We start from the raw sequence: 21319 nt of genomic DNA on the forward strand, positions 1-21319 counted from the left end.
TTAGTCGTGAAGACTGGACAGAGGAATGGCTATGGGGACTGTGAGGGAAGTTCAGTTGAGAGTCCCCACTCCCCATACAGTCCTATGGTAAAATTTGATGGAGTTGGTCTGTTCACGTGACGCCCACGCGCAACCGGGGAACCACATACCAGACGTAGTATGTCTGCTCCCATCTCCCTGTGTGTTGTACTGTAGGAATTTAAGCTGGGACTGGGACTGATAGGAACCAGATGAATGACATTCTCTCCAGAGGGAGGGAGGGAGGCCCCTTGGTGTATATTTTCCCTCTCTCCTCTTAGGTTCTCACCCCCACCATATTATCTCTACCCTAAAGCCCCTCTTTGGAGCTCATTTCACCCTAGAGCTTTCTACCTAACCCCTTCCCCTTTCCCTCGCCATACCCCCTAAAGCTTCATCATTGAAAGGGAATCTTGGTTTCCTCCCTGGCATGTTCTCCCCCCCACCCCTACACATTTCAAGTATCAGTGACCCCTTGCTTGCCATTTCCTCTCCGAAGAAAAAGTATCACCCTGTCTCCCCTCTATCCTACCCATTGACTTGTGCTATTGCTGACAGCTAGACAGATAAAATAATAATAAATATACATAATATAATAATATAATAATATAATAAATAATAAATAATATATGCCATTTAGCAGACGCTTTTATCCAAAGCGACTTACAGTCATGTGTGCATACATTCTACGTATGGGTGGTCCTGGGGATCAAACCCACTACCCTGGCGTTACAAGCGCCATGCTCTACCAACTGAGCTACAGAAGCTACAGACAGGACTTTCTCCTCGCTCCCTCCATTGCTTTCCCCAACCTGGACTAGACGTAACATAGTAAACGGGAGACTCAAATTAGTATGATATGTTACGTTTGGTATGGTATGTAGCTCCAATGCTAAATTAGTCCATGATGAGATTCGAAGGCAAACCTTGGGCTGCTAGACGTTCACGTTATCCACCCCGACCAACCACCCTCCTTTTGTTTTTACCTTAAGATACTATCTGTCTTATGTAACCATATCAAACGTAACATATAGTAAATTGAGTATCCCAGATTTTTGTTTACTATGTTACGTTTCGTCTATGAGACCAGGCTGCTTTCTCCCTCGCTTTAAAGCATTCCTGTCCTGCTCTGGTCCCATCATCACCGTCTCCCTCGGGACAATGGCCCACAGGAGATTACCCATACTTCCTCTGGGCATATCACCCTGCCTGCCATCCTGCCTGTTTCAACCCTACATTGGCAGGAAGTCGGCACAACTCCCACAATGCACGGCATGAGTCTCAGAGTGAGGTGATGACATAGGGTGCTCAGGACACAAACGATCGCCAACGTTTTGAGGGACCAAATAGAGAACTTCCCCTTTGGATTGATTGATCGCCACACAATGTTGGCTGTGGAGAGAGACAGGCTTATTGTTAGGAAAGGGCAGCAAAGGTTACAAGTTTTTGATGGACATCCAGGGATAATGCTTGGTTGGCCAGCAGAGCGGTCAATTACTTTGATATGGTTTCAAACGGCCAGAGTGGAAGTACACTGAACAAAAATATTAACTCAACATGGAAAGTGTTGGTATCATGTTTCATGAGCTGAAATAGAAGATCCCATGAATGTTCCATACGCACAAAAAGCATCACTGTTCGTGAGCATTTCTCCTTTGCCAAGATAATCCATCCACCTGACAGGTGTGGCATATTTTAGAAGCTGATTAAACAGCAGGATCATTACACAGGTGCACCTTGTGTTGGGGACAATAAAAGACCACTCTAAAATGTGCAGTTTTGTCACACAACATAATGCCACAGATGTCTCAAGTTTTAATGGTGGACATTCCTGACAGTGGGAATGTGCACTAGAGCTGTTGCCAGAGAATTGAATGTTAATTTCTCAACCATAAAATTTGGCAGTACATCCAACCGGCCTCACAACCGCAGAAAACATGTACCAACGCCAGCCCAGGATCTCCCCATCCGTCTCCTTCACCTGCGGGATCATCTGAGACCAGTCACCTAGACAGCTGATGAAACTGTGGGTGTCAACTGAACAATGTCTGCACAAACTGTCAGAAACCGTCTCAGGGAAGCTCATCCACGTGCTCGTTGTCCTCGCCAGGCACTTGACCTGACTGAAGTTCGGCATCGTAACCTACTTCAGTGGGAAAATGCTCACCTTCGAAGGCCACTGGCATGCTGGAGAAGTGTGCTCTTCATGGATGAATCCCAGTTTCAGCTGTGCCGGGCAGATGGCATACAGTGTGTACGGCGTCGTGTGGGCAAGTGGTTTGCTAATGTCAACGTTGAACAGTGCCCCATGGAGGAAATGGGTTTATGGAATGGGTAGGAATAAGCTACACACAATGAACACAATTGCGTTTTATCAATAGTAATTTGAATGCACAGAGACACCGTGACGATCCTGAGGCCCATTGTCGTCCCGTTGACCCCCCGCCATCACCTCATGACGCAAGGATCTGTTCACAATTCCTGGAAGCTGAACATTTTCCAGTTTTCCCATGGCCTGCATACTCACCAGACATGTCACCCATTGAGCATGTTTGGGATGCTCTGGATCGACATGTACGACAGCATGTTCCAGTTCCCGCCACAATATCCAGCAACTTTGCACACGAGTGGAACAACATTCAATAGGCTACAATCAACAGCCTGATCAACTCTATGCGAAGGAGATGTAATCGTGCTGCATGAGGCAAATAGTGGTCACACCAGATACGGACAGGTTTTCTGATCCACACCCCTACTTAAAAAAAAAAAGATATCTGTGACCACAGATGCATACTGTATCTGTATTCCCAGTCATGTGACATACATAATGCATTTATTTCAATTGACTGATTTCCTTATATGAACTGTAACACTGATAAATCTTTGACATTTGAAATGTATATTTTGGTTCAGTGTAGTTTGCTTTTTATGTGAGTGCTGTCAATATACCTTTGTTGGAGGGTTTAAAGGTGTCCTCCCTTCTCTTTAAGATCAAGAGATTATTTCTTTAAGATCAGCGATTTGCATGCAAGACTATCCCATACAATGTGAATGTCTTGTTTGGGCAACTGTGCAATGTTTGAGCATGTGTTATCAGCATAATCCATCACACGAGGCGCAATGTTGTGCCCCGCATGGAACTTGAACATACAGTTTGTCAGAGAACACGGCACTTTGACAGCTAGTGTGTGTGCATGCTGTGTGTCCTGTCATATGACTGTCCTGCAGCACTCTCATGGAGGATATCCCTGTGACCTCTGACCTTTACCTCTAGAGGGGTCACCCTACCGGTCTTCTTGTGGGTTATGTCTCCACTTATAATAATAATAATAATATATGCCATTTAGCAGACGCTTTTATCCAAAGCGACTTACAGTCATGTGTGCATACATTCTACGTATGGGTGGTCCCGGGGATCGAACCCACTACCCTGGCGTTACAAGCGCCATGCTCTACCAACTGAGCTACAGAAGGACCACTTCTTTAGGGTTAGCTGTTCTCATTGTCCCTCCCTGATCACTGGAAACCCTTCACACACACACACACACACACACACACACACACACACACACACACACACACACACACACACACACACACACACACACACACACACACACACACACACACACACACACACACACACACACACACACACACAGCCGGATGCCAGGGGCTCTGTGGTCTAGCTATGTCTTTTTTCCACAGGATGAGGGCAGCTGTTGACAGTTCAATATATAATACACAAGCCAAATCATGTCACATGACACAGGGAGTTCTATAATTATTAGGTCATCTTTTCTCTTAGAGAGCTGCTGGGTTGCACCATCCAGTCTCTCGTTGACATTCTCGGGCCAGTGATTTACCGCACTGTTGGCTCATTGTAGGGGCTCCTGTTGTTAAAGTGTACACCATGCTGTGTTTGTGCTTGCGTGCATATTTCTCCCTGGCTGCCGTACTCCTCTCAGAGGGTTGTTTGTGTGTTTGTGGACATAGAGAAGCTTATTACTGGCATAGCACTGTACAATTTGTCCTCATTTAATCCCAACATTGAACTCTGAAAACATCAACCAAAATACCAGCTTTCAGTCCTAGTAATCTCAGTCTAATTTCCCCAGGCTATTTCCTCACTGCAGTGGTGAGGCATAGGACCAATGTTCCCTCTAAGCTGCGCATGGGCACTGGGACGCTTCTCCCCGGGACTGCTGTGCAGAAGAAATATCAGCCTGCGCAGAGAAGCACGAGATTGAACTTCACTCAAGAGTTTTCCCCTTCAGTTAACCCTATTAATGTTTCCCTTTACTGTGGTATTTGTGATCGTATCAACGCAATATTAGGCAACATACCGAAACAAATGCAACATACCGAAACAAAAAGAATTATGCAAGACTTAGTATGCAAAACGAAATATGCAGAACGCATCGGGAGTAGGATTCTACACAGACCGGTCAGGCATAACCAATCAGAACTGCAATAGGCCTATATGCAAATAGACCATTGCCAAATATGGATCTTTGCCATTCACTTTGAACTGGACTGTGTTTACAGCATGAGCAGACGTGAGCCAATGCACTTGTTGTGAGATCAAAGTGAGAGCTGCATGTAGCCACGTGTGAACATTTGTTCATATCAATACGTTGTATTCAGCAATGGGGGAGTGATTGATTCCTACAAGATCACAGAACTTGTAAATTTCTTGACATTTTTGAAAAGCAGGTCAGTTAAAGAGATTTTATTTTGTCCTAATGGGCCAGTATTGTATTTTGAGAGACTTGAATAAGCTAATCAGCCAATAGGCAGAGGGTAGCCTCATTTGTCTGATTCTCTGTAATAATGGTATGGGAATAACAATGCATTTTATTTTGTAAAGTGGTTTCTTGCATCAAACAACACAATATTTTCAGTCACTTCCCTGTCTGACTAACAAGTGGATGAACAGGTTAAAGTCAAGCCCTGCATGTTTATTTCAAAAGTCTCATAGAATGCAGGCCTAAATGAAACACCACACATTGTCTGCTACTGTAGGCTGAATGATAGAAAAGCTATTTCCATGTTAAAAATGTTATGGGATGCATTTTCTCCAATGTTTTGATGGTAGTCCACTCTGATATGCCTACATTATGATCAAATAGCCACAGTAGCCTACATGGTCACTGTTAAAAGTGGAACTTAAAGTGAGCACAGCCTAAGTGTTCACAGTAAACTCATGCTGGAAGTTGCACAGAATTTTTCGCTCAGCCGACCTGAAATGTGCTCAGTGCCACATTTTTTTGGTGGAGAGATCATTGCATGGGATACACACCCAGCACAGTGCAGGAAGGTTACACCAGATTCAAGGCGATATCACTCCGATCAAGTAGACGGGGATTGTGGATGTGCGTAAGCCACGAGCTTCCGAGGATCGCGTGATCAATCCCAGGGTTAGGCACTCTGTTTTTATTTGAAACCCTAACCTAAACCTTAACCCTTACTTTAACAGGTCTGAGTTAAAGGCCAAAAAAATGATGGACAAATATAGAATAGTGAAAGTCAGACCATGAGATCTTGATGTGCAGAGAGAGAGAGAGAGAGAGAGAGAGAGAGAGTTAGAGACTGTTTTTTATGCAACACTCCCGGATCTTCATTAGTCCACGACTAAAACTCTTCACCCCACAGGGAAAGTGAAAGGCACTAACTGCATACTGTGTGGTCATTTTTAAGCACACGACATGGGAGCTACTGCCACAGACTCAGTGTGTGGAACGTTTGGAACCAAACTAAAAGGTTTTAAAGCAGGTCTGCCTCTCTGTACTATCTTATACAATTGTAAGACAAAGCAGAAGTGGAAGTACAAACAGTTGTATTGTGTATGCGTGTGCTTGCGTGTGTAATAATTGATAGAGCGTGGGAGTGGAGGGCAAGACACCAGCAGAAAGACCTAGTGAGTAAGTCCCATTAGCATTAGCTAGGGCCCTCGCTAGCACACTGGGGCCTAGTGCTGAGCGAGGGAGAGAATAGAAAGACGGGGGATAGAGATAGAGGAGGGGGAAGCGCAAGCATACAGGCAAGCATACAGGCCTCCATTCAATTAGCTTCTCATTATTTTGTCATGGCAGCCAACATTTAAACATCCCTAAACCTTCCCGTAGAGTCCAGAAGGCTGTCACTTCTACTACACACATACACAGAAGAGGGGGAGACTTGGTTTGTTTCCGCCCCAAACCCACACGTGCCTTGCTCACTGAACTGACAGCCACCTGTCTCTACCTCTCTGCACGCATCAGCGAGTGTGTTTGTGCGTGCATGTATGTGTTTGTGCGTGTGTGCACGCGCTAGATGTGTTTAACAGGTGCCTGTTTATCGATAATTGGAAGAGGATAACATGAATTCATCAAGTGCAGCGTCTGGATGCTCCTCATTAGTCACATCAGACCAACAAATATTTTTTACATCCTCCACTATTTTAGTCCCAGCTGTTGGAACTTTGGCTTTAGTGGATATCGCCACTATATTGTGATCACTGCATCCAATGGGTACAGCTTCAGAACAAACTTCTACAGCGTTAGTGAAAATGTGAATCGATACATGTGGATGATCTTGTTCCTGTAGTGTTTGTAAACACTCTGGTTGTTGAGTTAATAACCTGAACCAGATTACAGACACTGGTTAAAGTGAGAAGCGCCAGGAGGGGTATGTGAGGGCCCGATGAAGACAACCTCTACTACTGGACAAGCTCTTGTCTTTGACTCCCCCTTGTATGACTCATGTCTCTAACCAACTCAGACAGAGCAGGGAGAACTGACAGATAACCTACTCTCACAGACTGCGTTTGCGACTCTTTGACATTGTAAATGTGGTACTGGAACTGACCCTGTATACAGTGTGCTTAGTTACTTTATCGTGTTCTTCTTATGTCTTATTGTAATGTCTCGTGTGCAGTGACTATCGAGTTGACAAAAATTGAGACTCTCTCGTTCTTACTCCTCCTCACTCCAGTAACTTTCCACGCTGTCTTCTTCCCTCCCTCCCTCCCTCCCTCCCTCCCTCCGTCCCTCCCTCCCTCCCTCCCTCCCTACCTCCCTCCCTCCCTCCCTCCCTCCCTCGTGACTATCCAGAGGAGGGAAGTAGAAACACATACAGGCTTAGTCTGCCCAGTGGTTTTCTCTCTGTCTGCTCTTCTCCTTCTCTCTTCCCTTCTTCTTTCACTCTTTTCTCATCTTCCTATCATCCATTTCCTCCTCCTCCTGTCATCCACTCCGCTCCTTTTAACCCCACTCCTCTGTTCCTCTCATCGCCTCGCTCCCCACTCATTCCCACCTATTCAACGCCTCTCCTCTGTGGATATCTCGTCCCTGTGCTCCTCAGGTGCCAGCCTGTGTGTGTGTGTCTATAGAGCGCCACCACTGTCCTCTAGTGGTGAAGACACTGAGCAGCAGCCAGAGTAAAAACCTCAGCAGCATCACGTCAACACAGCGGCATATGTTCTTTCTTAGAGGGACAGGGGAAGGCCGGGATTGACTGGAAGTCCCCGGTGCTAGAGAAGTGATGGTGTGTGATGCTAAGAGGAGAGGAGGGTCTATCTGCCGGACGTTAACTCTCTCTCTCTTCTCTTCTCTCTGTCTGCTCTGTTCTTTCCAGGATGTCTCTGCAGAAGTCCAGCTCTGAAGACGGAGGTTAGTAGCAGTTCAACTTTTACAAAAATATACTCCTGTTTTCTCTTACTGTTTCCAGCTTCCTAGCAGGGTTGGAGTCTATTATATTTCAGTGAGTGAATAAATCAACTAAAATTGTATTTATACATTGACCATACCCCGTTATGTTCTGTTGTGATATTTCAATCATTAATGATTGGCTCTAACCCTGCAAGCTACAGCAGTTATTTGCCATTATGTGTGTGAATTGAAACTGCTTTCATGTGTGTGTTGGCATTTTCTCAGGGGCTAACTCTCAGCCTTGTGAGAGACAGAGAGGGGAGGGAACCAATTAGTGTGAGAGAGAAAGAGAACAGAGTAGTAGTGAGAGAGAGAAAACAGAGTAGTGAGAGAGAGAGAACAGAGTAGTGAGTGAGAGAGAACAGAGTAGTGAGAGAGAGATAGAGAGAGAACAGAGTAGTGAGAGAGAGAACAGAGTAGTGAGTGAGAGAGAACAGAGTAGAGAGAGAGAACAGAGTAGTGTGTGAGAGAGAACAGAGTAGAGAGAGAGATAGAGAGAGAGAGAGAACAGAGTAGTGAGAGAGTGAGAGAGAACAGAGTAATGAGAGAGAGCGTGAGAGAGAACAGAGTAGTTTGAGAGAGAGATATTGAGAGAGAACAGAGTAGTGTGAGAGAGAGAACAGAGTAGTGAGAGAGAGAGAACATAGTAGTGAGAGAGAGAGAGAGAACAGAGTAGTGTGTGAGAGTGAGAACAGAGTAGTGAGAGCGAGAGAGAGAACATAGTAGTGAGAGAGAGGACATAGTAGTGAGAGAGAGAACAGAGTAGTGAGAGAGATAACAGAGTAGTGAGAGAGAGAACAGAGTAGTGAGAGAGAGAACATAGTAGTGAGAGAGAGAGAGAACAGAGTAGTGAGAGCGAGAGAACAGTAGTGAGAGAGAGAGAACAGAGTAGTGAGAGAGAGAGAGAGAGAGAGAGAGAGAGAGAGAGAGAGAGAGAGAGAGAGAGAGAGAGAGAGAGAGAGAGAGAGAACAGAGTAGTGAGAGCGAGAGAGCGAGAGAAAAAGGGGTGGGAATCAAAGAACCAGGGAGAGAATAACAGTGGGGTTAAACACTCATGAGATATTGTCATGCTGACCTTCAGCTTGTTGTGGCTGTAGTTTTTTTTATTCCAGCTAGACAGACAGGGCTGCGTGTGATCTCAAGACTTTAGGGAGAAACAGCTCTCCTCAGGCCTTACATACAAATGTCACCTGGCGGAGCCGCCAGCTGCCCGCTTTCTGAGCCTATCCCCAGACAGGTGACTCAGGGGATAGAGAAGTCATGCACACACATGTAGACACACACACTCCTTTACACGGTTTATAATGATGGGAAAATGGTATGTCCCATTGGGTTTGTCTTTATCAGAGAATCATTCAAAAACATTGAGCTTATTTTCCATTACCCGGCAACACTGGGTCCGTCTTAAGGAAGTGTGTGTGCCTTTTGAGTGTGTGTTCTAGCGTTGTCTGACTGAAGCTCTCTCTCTTTCTCCCTGTTCCTCGTAGGCAAATGGGACAATAAGAAGAAGAACAAGTCCTTCTGGCAGAACTTTCGCAAGACGTCGCAGAAGGGAGTCATGCAGCAGACTTCGAAAGGTACGGCAGGATTACGCTTTTTGGTACAGCGTGTTATTTTCCTAGAAATTACACAGTGAAATTTTAATAGCATACTTATTATCTAATAATGACTAATTTTGAATGTGTCTCCATACTACTTTATGTCATGCCCCAGCTGTTTTAGTGACCTCTTATTCTCTGACCGTCTAGGAGAGGACATAGGCTACGTGGCCAGTGAGATCACCATGAGTGACGAAGAGCGCATCCAGCTGATGATGATGGTGAAGGAGAAGATGATCACTGTTGAAGAGGCTTTAGCTCGGGTAGGAACCCCCCCACCCACCCTCTTCTCTGTACCCCCTACACCCATTCCCCACTCTCCTCTCCAGGCTCCTCCTGGGGCAGACAAGCAGGGCCTGGAGGGGACCTCCACCCCACCCACAGCCTGACCCCAGCCCCAGTTCCCCCACTGCAACGTGGTCTCGACCGGCTCCAAGCCAGCTCTCACTAAAATGACTTACTCTTATTAACTATTCACCGAGCTTTCATTATAACCCTGCATGGCACTTTATCTTTGACAAAACACGCCCACGCCATCCCCAATCCCCTGTCCAAGAAGGGCGCCTGGGGGTCACTCGCAGTGTTTATGTGTGGTCCTGTTCACTCTGATGGGGGTAGCTGGACATGTTAGCTCTGTAGCCCTGTAGAACTAGGTCTCTCTTTAAGGCAGACGTTGATTTTCCTCCACCTCTTCCTGTATCGCTGGTGTATCATTGGGTGCTGGTCTGACCTCCACCCTCCTCCACTGTGGTTGACACAAACCAATCCGGTTCTGGAATCGATGAACAGCCTCCGTGGTTAGGGATGAACACGGACTTAAATGTAAATGTTATTTTGAATATTTTGAATTTTCCCAAATGGACGTTAGTATTCGATTAATTGCAAGAGTATTCGTTTTAGAAAGAAAAAAATACAGGCCTATTAATGAAAAGTCTTTGTCTAAAATCAAATGTAATTATCTGTAACATTGCTAGTATAAGGGCAGACCATGACATTAGACCATTTTAGTTCCCACTGTAGAAAAGTAATATGGGTAACCTACACACTTTTCACAAGTGTAGCTTGTTATTGTTGGTCAATCAAAGCAGCACTACTGTCAGAGGCTCCTCCTTGTGTAGCAAGTGATGCGTGAATTTTCTAATCAATTCCAAATGGAATTGCAATTAGGGAATTAAGTTGGCTAAATGAGAAGGAGTAGGCTACAATGATCAAACAACAGGTAGGCGGTTTAATATGAATGGAGTTGTTGTAGAGAAGGATGGGGAGCGCAGCCTTAATTAGCCTTGCTATGCAAGCTAGCTGGCTAACTAACTTAGCTGACTGCTGTAGCTAGCTAGCTTCTTTACATCGATGTAATGCAGTCAAGATAGACACTACCGGATGAGATGATACTGTTGTAGATAACCTGTCGGAGCCACACGTTTGTCTCATTGGTTTGGCTACTTTCTCTCTCCCTCCGTGTCAGAGACACCGGCCCCTGCTCCTCTCACGCCCCTCCCCCTGCTCCTCTCACGCCCCTCTTCCTGCTCCTCTCACGCCCCTCCCCTGCTCCTCTCACTCCCCTCCCCTGCTCCTCTCACACCCCTCCCCCTGCTCCTCTCACTCCCCTCCCCCTGCTCCTCTCACGCCCCTCCCCCTGCTCCTCTCACTCCCCTCACCCTGCTCCTCTCACTCCCCTCACCCTGCTCCTCTCACTCCCCTCCCCTGCTCCTCTCACACCCCTGCCCCTGCTCCTCTCACGCCCCTCCCCTGCTCCTCTCACGCCCCTCCCCCTTCTCCTCTCACGCCCCTCACCCTTCTCCTCTCACGCCCCTCCCCCCTGCTCCTCTCACGTCCCCCCCCTGCTCCTCTCACACCCCTCCCCCTGCTCCTCTCATGCCTGTCCCCCTGGTCCTCTCACGCCCCTCCCCTGCTCCTCTCACACCCCCCCCCCTCCCATCTGTTCTGAAACAACAAGCAGTGTGCTGCCTCTCCTGAATCGTTAGAGCAAGTCCCCATTGAAGTTGAAAAAAATATATATGAGTTTTCTTTAAAACACATGCATTTCGCCTACCCAGAGTTCCAAAAATGTTTTTAGGATATTATTCGGATAGTGAAATCATTTCAAATGCCCATCCCTGCTCTGTGGACAGTTGTTTTATCTTGTGACCGTGTATGTTTGTGTCGACGGACTTGTGACCTTTGTGTGCGTGCGTGTGTGAGCGTGAGCGTGTGTGTGTGTGTGGCATCCTACGTTTGTGTATTGGTGTTCGTTTGTGTGTGTGTGGAGGGGTAGCTGTTTCTATAGTGAGAGTGGGCCATCGTCCGCTGCCCTCCCTTCTCGCTAAACTCTTCTTCTCCTATAGCTGAAGGAGTACGAGAGCCACAGCAGACAGTCCAGCAGTACTGACACTGCAGAGTGGACTGACGGATCCAGTCCCAATCTAAACCAGTCCTCTAACTGCAACGTAAGTACCTCTCTGAACTCTGACCTTTTGACCGACCTTTCGCATCTCAACCCCGTGACCCTCAGGATCAAAGCCCCACAAAGGAGCAGCCATCTTTGTGTGTGTGTGTGTATGTGCATGTGTGTGTGTGTCACCTAGGAGTATTTGTGTGTATTAGATCATTGGCAGTCACGTCCCTTCTCTAACTAACCTGGATATTATGACATAACCCCAGACATACCGCATCCCGCAGTAACTTACAGGTAGCTAAATGGCAACTAAAATTCTGTATTTCATATTACAGTACACCTACTGTAATATAAATACGGTATCAATGCATGTACCTTATAATGCCATACAGTACAATACAGTAAAATTGACTGTATTATACTGTAACAAAAAAAAAAGGTTAATGCTACTGTAATCAAATGAATTAAATCTGTTGAGGGGAGGGGTTTGTATTTCAGTGTGTCCCTGTAATTACAAGGGTTTGGTCAAGCAGGTCGGCTGCGTGGGGAAGTGTTCACACATTACAGTATATTAATGAATATTTTGTGTTTTATATCACTTGCACTTCCAAACAGTGACTACAGGGCAAAGCAGAACGAAAGGACATGGCAAGATGCAGAACCGTTTAAGGTTTTAAGACTTTCTGCCTCTTCAGTCTGTCCCTTATACAAATTGATGGTGCACTATAACCGCATAAGCCTTAAATTGGTACAGCATTCTCACTCACGGGTGAAACACATACAGGCAAACTTCAGAATGTGTTAATGAGACAGAGACATTACCATGCACCCACTTGTGGTCAAAAGGTTTATGGCATTCCATATTCTGTGGGGTGGAATTACAGCACCATTTGAAATGCAGCAATTATTTCCCAGCTCACAACGTTTTCCCACAATGCACCATAGTTTGCAGCACGCTGCAGTAAAACATTTCAGAGTATTTTACTGTTGATGATACCCCAAATGACTGTATGAATGACAGTTTTCTGTTACAGTGTAGTGAAAACAGTAAGCCTGTATGACTGAGATTAGCCAATCAGTGTGGTCTTTACGGTGTGGATTAGTGTGCGACTCAAAGTGCCACGGCACCCGTCACACTCAAGCCAGCCAATGTTACTTAGACCGGGGCAGGTGTCATCAGAGGTCACCCACATTGGACAGGGCTTGGCTGAATACTGTTTGCAGGGTGATTACTGATTACGTTACTCCACAATGACTGGTTTTAGTTGTGTTAAATCTCTCCTGTGTAAAATTCCCTGAGCTTCCCACCCCTACCCTCCCCTTGCTCTTTTATCCAGCAGCAGACTATATGGTATGCCCGTCCATGCATAAAAAAGTTTTATTTAAAAAAAAATTTTTTATTTAACTAGGCAAGTCAGTTAAGAACAAATTATTATTTACAATGACGGCCCACACCGGCCAAACCCGGACGACACTGGGCCAGTTATGCACCGCCCTATGGGACTCCCGGTCACGGCCGGTTGTGATACAGCCTGGATTTGAACCAGTGTGTCTGTAGTGATGCCTCTAGCACTGAGATGCAGTGCCTTAGACCCCTGTGCCACTCGGGAGCCCGAACCTGCCTCCCTCCCTCCTTCTGGGTCATAGTAATCATGTAAGGTGTGATCAGGATAGGATCAGTGTCCTGGTTGTCAGGGGCCCACAGGGCATGCTCATACCCAGGCTGAGGCACTCTTTCCGGGTTAGGAGAGGTGGCCATGTGTGGGGTCCCTGTTTGGGCTAGGTGGATGTATTTTCATTCACAAGGATGGAATGGCGCTGCCTTCTACTGTGGAGAATAATACGTGTGTTGTATATTGGCTTCCGCACTGAATAGCAAATAGTGAGCTGACTTGGGCCATGAGGTTTGCATCATCATCAGCATAATGCATGTCATAGTAAGCTTTACTGTAGTCCTAAAGATGAACCTCTCAGTCCTTTTGAAGTGTCCCTCCAAGCCATGGGGTTTAGTTTGTCCTTAGTGACAGGTCACAGAACACGGCCTCACCCGGAGGATACTGCTTGTTATTGGAGTGGATCCTCAAGGCGGATGTGAGGGGTTGGTTTGGACTAGCAGACTAGTCGTACTCACTGATGATCGTTCAAATCCAATGCTTCTTTCTTGCTGGGCCAAGTCAAGCTCTGTTTTCCTCTTGGGTTTAGCCTCGCGGCCCACTAGATTGGTGGCTCTGTGTGTGTGTGTGTGTGTGTGTGTGTGTGTGTGTGTGTGTGTGTGTGTGTGTGTGTGTGTGTGTGTGTGTGTGTGTGTGTGTGTGTGTGTGTGTGTGTGTGTGTGTGTGTGTGTGTGTGTGTGTTCGTGTTCGTGTGTGGGGTGGGGAGACATCACAGGGGATAGACACATTGGCTGACAGGCTAAAAGGAGGACTGTGTGTGTACACGTTGGGCTTTCAGATGTACTGGAGATCAATAGCTCTGAAGCAGAACCGGGTCCAGATGGGACCTTTTGCCTCACAAGCACCCCCACACACACGGAACCAAGACACACAGATGTTTTGGATCCAACATTATTTAAAAATCACAATTTCCCTAACTCTTACCATAACCCTAACCTTACCCTTAACCCAAACCTTAAACCTAACTCCTAACCCTAAACCTTACCCTAATTGTAACCCTAACCCTGAACCTAACCCCTAAGCTTAAAACAGCCATCGTTTCCCATTATAAAGGTCACACCTTTCACTGGCAACATAGGGCTGTGGGAAATGTCTCCACAAGTGAGAATGTTCCTTGTTTTACTATCATTATAGGGACATTTGGGGATTTCAGGTCCCCACAAGGATAGAAGAACCGACCCAGTCTCTCTCTCTCTCTCTCTCTCTCTCTCTCTCTCTCTCTCTCTCTCTCTCTCTCTCTCTCTCTCTCTCTCTCTCTCTCTCTCTCTCTCTCTCTCTCTCTCTCTCTCTCTCTCTCTCTCTCTCTCTCTCTCTCTCTCTCTCTCTCTCTCTCTCTCTCTCTCTCTCTCTCTCTCTCACTCACTCACTCACTCACTCACTCACTCACTCACTCACTCACTCACTCACTCACTCACTCACTCACTCACTCACTCACTCACTCACACACACACACACATACACACACAGAGACAGAGACAGAGACAGAAACACAGTCACAGAGCCACATCTTCCTGTGAAGATGGTCATGGATACACATCACAAAAGCACCATCTGGATACCCAAATATTTATATGCACATATGTGTTGCCGTGGAAACCCAGCTGCTAACAGCTGGAGCTCAACATTCTCTTCCTTCTGAATGATCAGCAGTCTTAACATCTGCCCTCGACTGCCTAGAAGTGTTTGCCCTCTCGCATGCTATCGCGTGTATCCTACATTTCCCTTTCCATATTAATTAGCCAATTGCGTCTTTCCGCTCTGAAGACGTCTGTTCTAGCATGGTGCACCCACAGCCTTGACACCAGGCTGCCTTCAGTCCTGCTCTGGGCTCTGTGGATATTCTGGACAAGACCCTGTCATGCTTTCAAACAGCTTTCACACGCAAGTAAAGTAGATGAGAAAGTCCTGTTGTAAGGACTTGTGCAGAGAGCCGCCTCCAAGCCTGGTCTGTGGTGCAGTATGGCTCTGCCTGGTATTTGATGTGGCGCTGCAGGCAGGGCCCTAGCAAGCTGTTAATCCTCTCCATGCTCTCGGCTGCCACAGGCCTGCTTCCTGTTCCATTGGACTGATGGATGGGGTGTCCGATAGACGGAGGGAGAGAGGATGGGAGAATGACTGAAGGTGTATTGTTCGGGGGAACACTTGGCCTGTCTTCAGGGCCGTTAGCACGCATCGTCGGAGGGAGGGAGGGAGGAAGAGAGGAAGTAATGGATGGAGGACAAAGAGCTCTCACTCCCCTCAGGCCCCCGAAACACAGCAGCAGTAGGAGGAGGGAGACTCTGCTTGATTAAGTACCAGTTTAAAATGGACCCGTTGAGGAAATATCTTTCCCCTCTTGGGCCTGAGGGTGTGTGTCAGGGGCAATGTCCCCTGCTTAAAAATGTAATTATGTCATCCCCCAGCTTCCAAATGGTTAATGGGTGTGTGTGTCGGTGGGGAGCTCTGTGGTCGCTCTGTCCAAAGATCCGTCCTCCTCTTAGCCTCGTCTCTCTCTCTCTACGTCTCTCTCATCTCCTCGGGCTGGCCAATAGAGATGTGGGGGCCAAGGCAGGGTCAGAGGGGCTCAAACGCTGTGATTGTTCTCCTCTCTCCACCAGGCACAACGTGCCTTTTCTCTGCTGCTACTCACTTCCGCCGCTTTCATTCGGCAGAGCTGCCTTCGACCAAAAGGCTGCAGATACTTTGTGAGAGTGTGTGCGTCAATGCTGTTTGTTGTGTGGTTGTGTGACTGTGCGTGCCTCACTCTGGATATGCTGTGTGCCTGTGTGTTGTGTGACTGTGCGTGCAGCATGACTAACCTGGGAGTAGCTAGGACAGGTTCAGCCTCATGCATCGTGATGCCTGCTTCTTTCTGCTGACCTAGGAATGGGATGAGCACGAGTCTGCTGTACTAAATGCCGGAAGCTGTGAGTAACAAGTCACACTCAACTGCCTAGCATGCTTAATTGAATTTCAGTGATTTTTCTGTATTTTCTTCTGAGGTAGGGAACCTCTTGTGTGTTTGCAGACACAGTGAGATTCCCTCTAGGTTTGCATCCATTTGCAAGGGTTTTACTGGCTATTCTAAATCTAGTTTTGCTTGTAATATGCACCATGCATGCTCGACCGCACAATGATATTTGTAGCAAGACCCAAAGCCGTTAATGACAGTGTGTGTGTGTGTGTGTGTGTGTGTGTGTGTGTGTGTGTGTGTGTGTGTGTGTGTGTGTGTGTGTGTGTGTGTGTGTGTGTGTGTGTGTGTGTGTGTGTGTGTGTGTGTGTGTGGAGGCGTGTGTGTGGAGGCATGTGTGTGTATGTGGAAGCATGTGTGTGATGGGTCACGACTGTGTGGCATTGTTCCACTGCGGGGTTGCTAACTGCAGCAGCTTTTCACCACTGATTGATTTCCAGATGTTGGTGTCCCTCACGGCTGCATCTCGGGACTATGTCATTGTCACCTCCTCCTCTTCCCCCCAGGCTGTTATGTATTGGCAAGGGGCAGAAGTGTCTTTCTTTGTCTTCTCTTCTCTCCTATTGCATTCCTCTTAATGACCCTATGTTACGAATCCCTTTTGGCCCGACAGTCTAGGGGGGATGGTAATGAGACCCGTAACATAACTCATGCAAATTATTATTGTGACAAAGTAAAAGTGTGCACGAAATAACCACGACAACAGAAATCTACCGTCAAACTCTAGGTTTATTTATAAACACACGGTAGTGGGGGGAGCAGGAAAAGGGGCTGAGCTGGACCCAAGGAAAGAAACAATAAATATACAAAAACACACCCCTAAGCTAGACTAGCCTACTTTAACAGCTAACTAACTAACCAAAAATACAGTGGGGGGTCCGCCCAGTTCTACCTAGTGTATTTAACAAAGTTCACCTACGGGTAGTGTATGCCCATGGGCGACTTGTCTTGGTTTCCCCTTTTCCCACCAGCAAACAAACAAACACCATAACCAAAAATAATACTCACAGGTGATGACAAAGTGCTATGGAGGTGCTTTATACAAAAGAGAGGTTAAAACACAAAGCGAGAGTGAAACACAGAGACCTACAGACATGGCATTTACAGAGAGATTGAGCTAGAAATTGAGCTGAGCTTTAGAACAAACAAATGATGGGGTTTTTAAACCATGGGGAAGGAACTGTGATAGGTCAGGAAATAGGAGGAGGTGTGTCTTCTGATTGATGATTGATTGTTGACTGATTGGGGAGTGATGATTTTCACCTGTGAGGGGAGAAGGAGAGAAAAGAAACACACACACAGGATACACACACACACACACAGGATAACTGTATCCGTAACACCCTGATTTACAGTACAAGAGATTATGCGTATGAAAACAGCACAACAGAATGCATTTCATTTAAATGTGTTAATTGAGCACTCATTGAAGCAGAGCTTTCTCTCCTGTATATAAAAGCAGGTTTATTGTCATGATTCTTGCCCTGGATACAGCTCTGCAGAGGGGTCACTAGCTGGCACAGCCACAAAGTCATAAAATCAGATTTGAAACCTAATGGATACCCTAACATGAACCCTACCCTTAACCACACTGCTAACACTAATGCTTAACCCTGACCTTAAATGATGACCAAAAAGGACATTCATAATTCTTACGTACAATATAGCCAATTTTGACTGCAGCTGGCCCAGCTAGCGGAAACCGCTCAGTTCTGCCCCCAGGGCAAGATTCCTGACAATAAACATCAACCTGCCTCCAGTAATGTCCCTTATGTACAGTACCTCAGTAATAAGCATTAGTCAGGTCTGGTTCCAGACTCTAGCGGGCTGGCTCACTCTTCTCTGTCTCTGTCCCTCTCCTGTCTCCTCATCGATTCTCTCATGCACACGCGCGCACACATACCTGTTATTATACAGCAACAAAAAAAAACCTTACTCTGTAATCTTTTCTGTAGTGGTGGAAACTAGGAGAATAGAATTCCAGACAGATGTGTGTGGTTAGTGAAGAGGGAGGACAGTGGGGTTAAGAGGTGCAGGGATGAGGGGGGGGGAGTCATTCTGCGGTTTAGAAGCTGAGAGGTTGTCAAAAAAACGAAGGGGGAGGGTTCAACCCCGGCCTCATGGTCTGATTCTGCTGTTGACAGAGGAATGGAGTATGGAGCATGCACCACTGAGACGAGCGGTGGAAAGAGGGGGCTGGGGGGACACCAGAGGGATTTATGGGTAACGTGCAGGTCACAGAGCTCCTATGTCATTCTGACTGAGAATTCCCGAAATGGCTGGAGGAGTCCAAGGGAATGTGGAGGCCAGAGGTCCTTGTGTCACCAAGAGTGCCTTTAGAAAGTATTCAAACCCATTGACTTTGTTTGGATGTGTTACCACGTGGGATTAAAATAGATGTAATTGTCTTTTTTTTGGTCAACGATCTACCCAAAATACCAAATCAATAAATAAATGAAAAATAAAACTGGTTAAGTACTGTTAATTATTCAGCCCCTTGAGTCAATACTTGTTAGAATCACCTTTGGTATCGATTACAGCTTTGAGTTTCTAAGAGCTTTCCACACCTGGATTGTACAATATTTGCACATTATTATTAAAAACAATCTTCAAGCTCTGTCAAGTTGGTTGTTGATTATTGCTAGACATCCGTTCTTAAGTCTTGCCATAGATTTTCAAGCCGATTTAAAGTCAAAATCGCGAAACTTGTATGTAGGCCAGTGACATAAAATCTCAATTGAATAATTTTCAAATTCAGGCTGGAAAATGGAAAAAGCCAAGGGGTGTGAATACATTCTGAAGGCCTTGTAGGTGCCAGTATGCCCTCATGGCACAGAGCTTTCCGTTTTGTCACCAAATCCCCATATACTACCCACCACTGCGACCTGTATGCTCTCATTGGCTGGCCCTCGCTTCATATCTGTCACCAAACCCACTGGCTCCAGGTCATCTATAAGTCATTACTAGGTAAAGCCACGCCTTATCTCAACTCACTGGTCATCATAGCAACACCCACCCGTAGCACGCACTCCAACAGGTGTATTTCACTGGTCAGCCCCAAAGCCAATTCCTCCTTCGGCCGCCTTTCCTTCCAGTTCTCTGCTGCCAATGACTGGAAATTACTGCAAAAATCACTGAAGCTGGAGACTCATATCTCCCCCACTAGTTTTAAGCACCAGCTGTCAGAGCAGCTCACAGATCACTGCACCTGTACGTAGCCCATCCGTAAATAGCCCATCCAACTACCTCATCACCATACTGTTATTTGTTTTATTTATTTTGCTCGTTTGCACCCCAGTACCGCTACTTGCACACTCATCTTCTGCACATCTATCACTCCAGTGTTTAATTTGCCATACTGTAATAATTTCGCCACTATGGACTATTTATTGCCTCACTCCCCTTATCCTACATCATTTGCACACACTGTATATAGATTTTCTTCTATTGTATTATTGACTATATGTTTGTTTTACTCCATGTGTAACTCTGTGTTGTTGTATGTGTCAAACTGCTTTGCTTTATATTGGCCTGGTCGCAGTTGTAAATTAGAACTTGTTTTCAACTAACCTACCTGGTTAAGTAAAGGTGAAATAATATTTAAAAAAAATAAAGTGTCCAAAGCCAGGTGTTAAAGACATCCCTCCCTCAGCTGTTATCCTTGGGCCTGATGCATGTGTATCAGTAACACCAGACTCGGGCAGTGGTCGAACCCAGCAGCTCTCATCTTGTTAGGTTACAGATATAATACAATTCTAGTGTTTCACATGTATTTTTGTATTTATTTAACTAGGCAATTCAGTTAAGAACAAATTCTTATGTACAATGGCAGTCTAGGAACACTAGATTTTTACCTTGTCAGATCGGGGGTTTGATCTTGCAATTTTTTGGTTACTGGCCCAACACTCTAACTAGGTTACCTGCCACCCCACATGGGTAGGCTGGAGAAGCTAAGGGGAGTTGAAAGCCTCTCCTCCAGGCCTACAGTACACAGCCCAGTCAGACTTGCCTTAGTACTAAACTCAAGCACTCTAACCACTAGGCTACCTGCCACCCCACATGGGTAGGCTGGAGAAGCTAAGGGGAGTTGAAAGCCTCTCCTCCAGGCCTACAGTACACAGCCCAGTCAGACTTGCCTTAGTACTAAACTCAAGCACTCTAACACACTGGGTGTGTGTGCATTTGTTGCCTGCGGTTCAATCAGCTCTGTTTTGTTTTTGTTTAGTTATTTTCGTCCATTTAAAATATATATATATATATATATATAAAAAAAATTAAGAATTACATAGATTTCTTTTTTACTTTTGACCTTTTTTTCTCCCCAATTTCATTTTATCCAATTGGTGACTTCCTTGTTCCCTCTGTTTATGCTTTGCTGTAGAGATTTGTAATAACGTTGTGACGTCCAACTGAACTACAGTACCATCCTCGCTCCAAAGTCCACACACACACATACAGACCAGTGTTTCCCCTATATTAATTTAAGTCCGCCGCTTCCAAAAATATGTGAAAAAAATGGTTTTTGTTATATATTTTTTTTGGTATGGTAAAACATTTTCAGTGTAAACTTAAATGACTAAAACCAGATAAAACTATGTAGAAAAGATAATGGATATACACTACCGTTCAAAAGCATCTTTTGTCCATTAAAATAACATCAAATTGATCCGAAATACAGTGTAGACATTGTTAATGTTGTAAATTGTATTGTAGCTGGAAACGAATGTAGCTGGAAATGGCAGATTTTTCATGGAATATCAAATCAAATCATATTTGTCACACACACACAGATGTTAATGCGAGTGTAGCGAAATGCTTGTGCTTCTAGTTCCGACCATGCAGTAATATCCAACAAGTAATCTAACAAATTCACAACAACTACCTCATACACACAAGTGTAAAGGAATGAATAAGAATATGTACATACAAATATATATGGATGAGCGATGGCCGAATGGCATAGGCGAGATGCAGTAGAGGGTATAGAGTACAGT

At 45.7% G+C, this 21319-nt stretch overlaps 1 protein-coding gene across 4 annotated transcripts in view; it reads left to right on the forward strand.

Annotated features, from left to right (window-relative positions):
• LOC123991029 (SAM and SH3 domain-containing protein 1-like) overlaps positions 1 to 21319 on the forward strand; it is a 325322-nt gene that overhangs the window by 270645 nt on the left and 33358 nt on the right. For all 4 annotated transcript variants that reach the window (XM_046292156.1, XM_046292160.1, XM_046292157.1 and 1 more), the window contains exons 5-8: positions 7636 to 7670; positions 9197 to 9286; positions 9458 to 9570; positions 11653 to 11754. In XM_046292156.1, coding sequence (XP_046148112.1) covers positions 7636 to 7670; positions 9197 to 9286; positions 9458 to 9570; positions 11653 to 11754 — 340 coding nt within the window. The remainder of the gene's footprint in view (positions 1 to 7635; positions 7671 to 9196; positions 9287 to 9457; positions 9571 to 11652; positions 11755 to 21319) is intronic.

This window comes from Oncorhynchus gorbuscha, linkage group LG12, assembly GCF_021184085.1.
Source record: "Oncorhynchus gorbuscha isolate QuinsamMale2020 ecotype Even-year linkage group LG12, OgorEven_v1.0, whole genome shotgun sequence".
In the NCBI taxonomy this organism is placed as follows: Eukaryota; Metazoa; Chordata; class Actinopteri; order Salmoniformes; family Salmonidae; genus Oncorhynchus; species Oncorhynchus gorbuscha.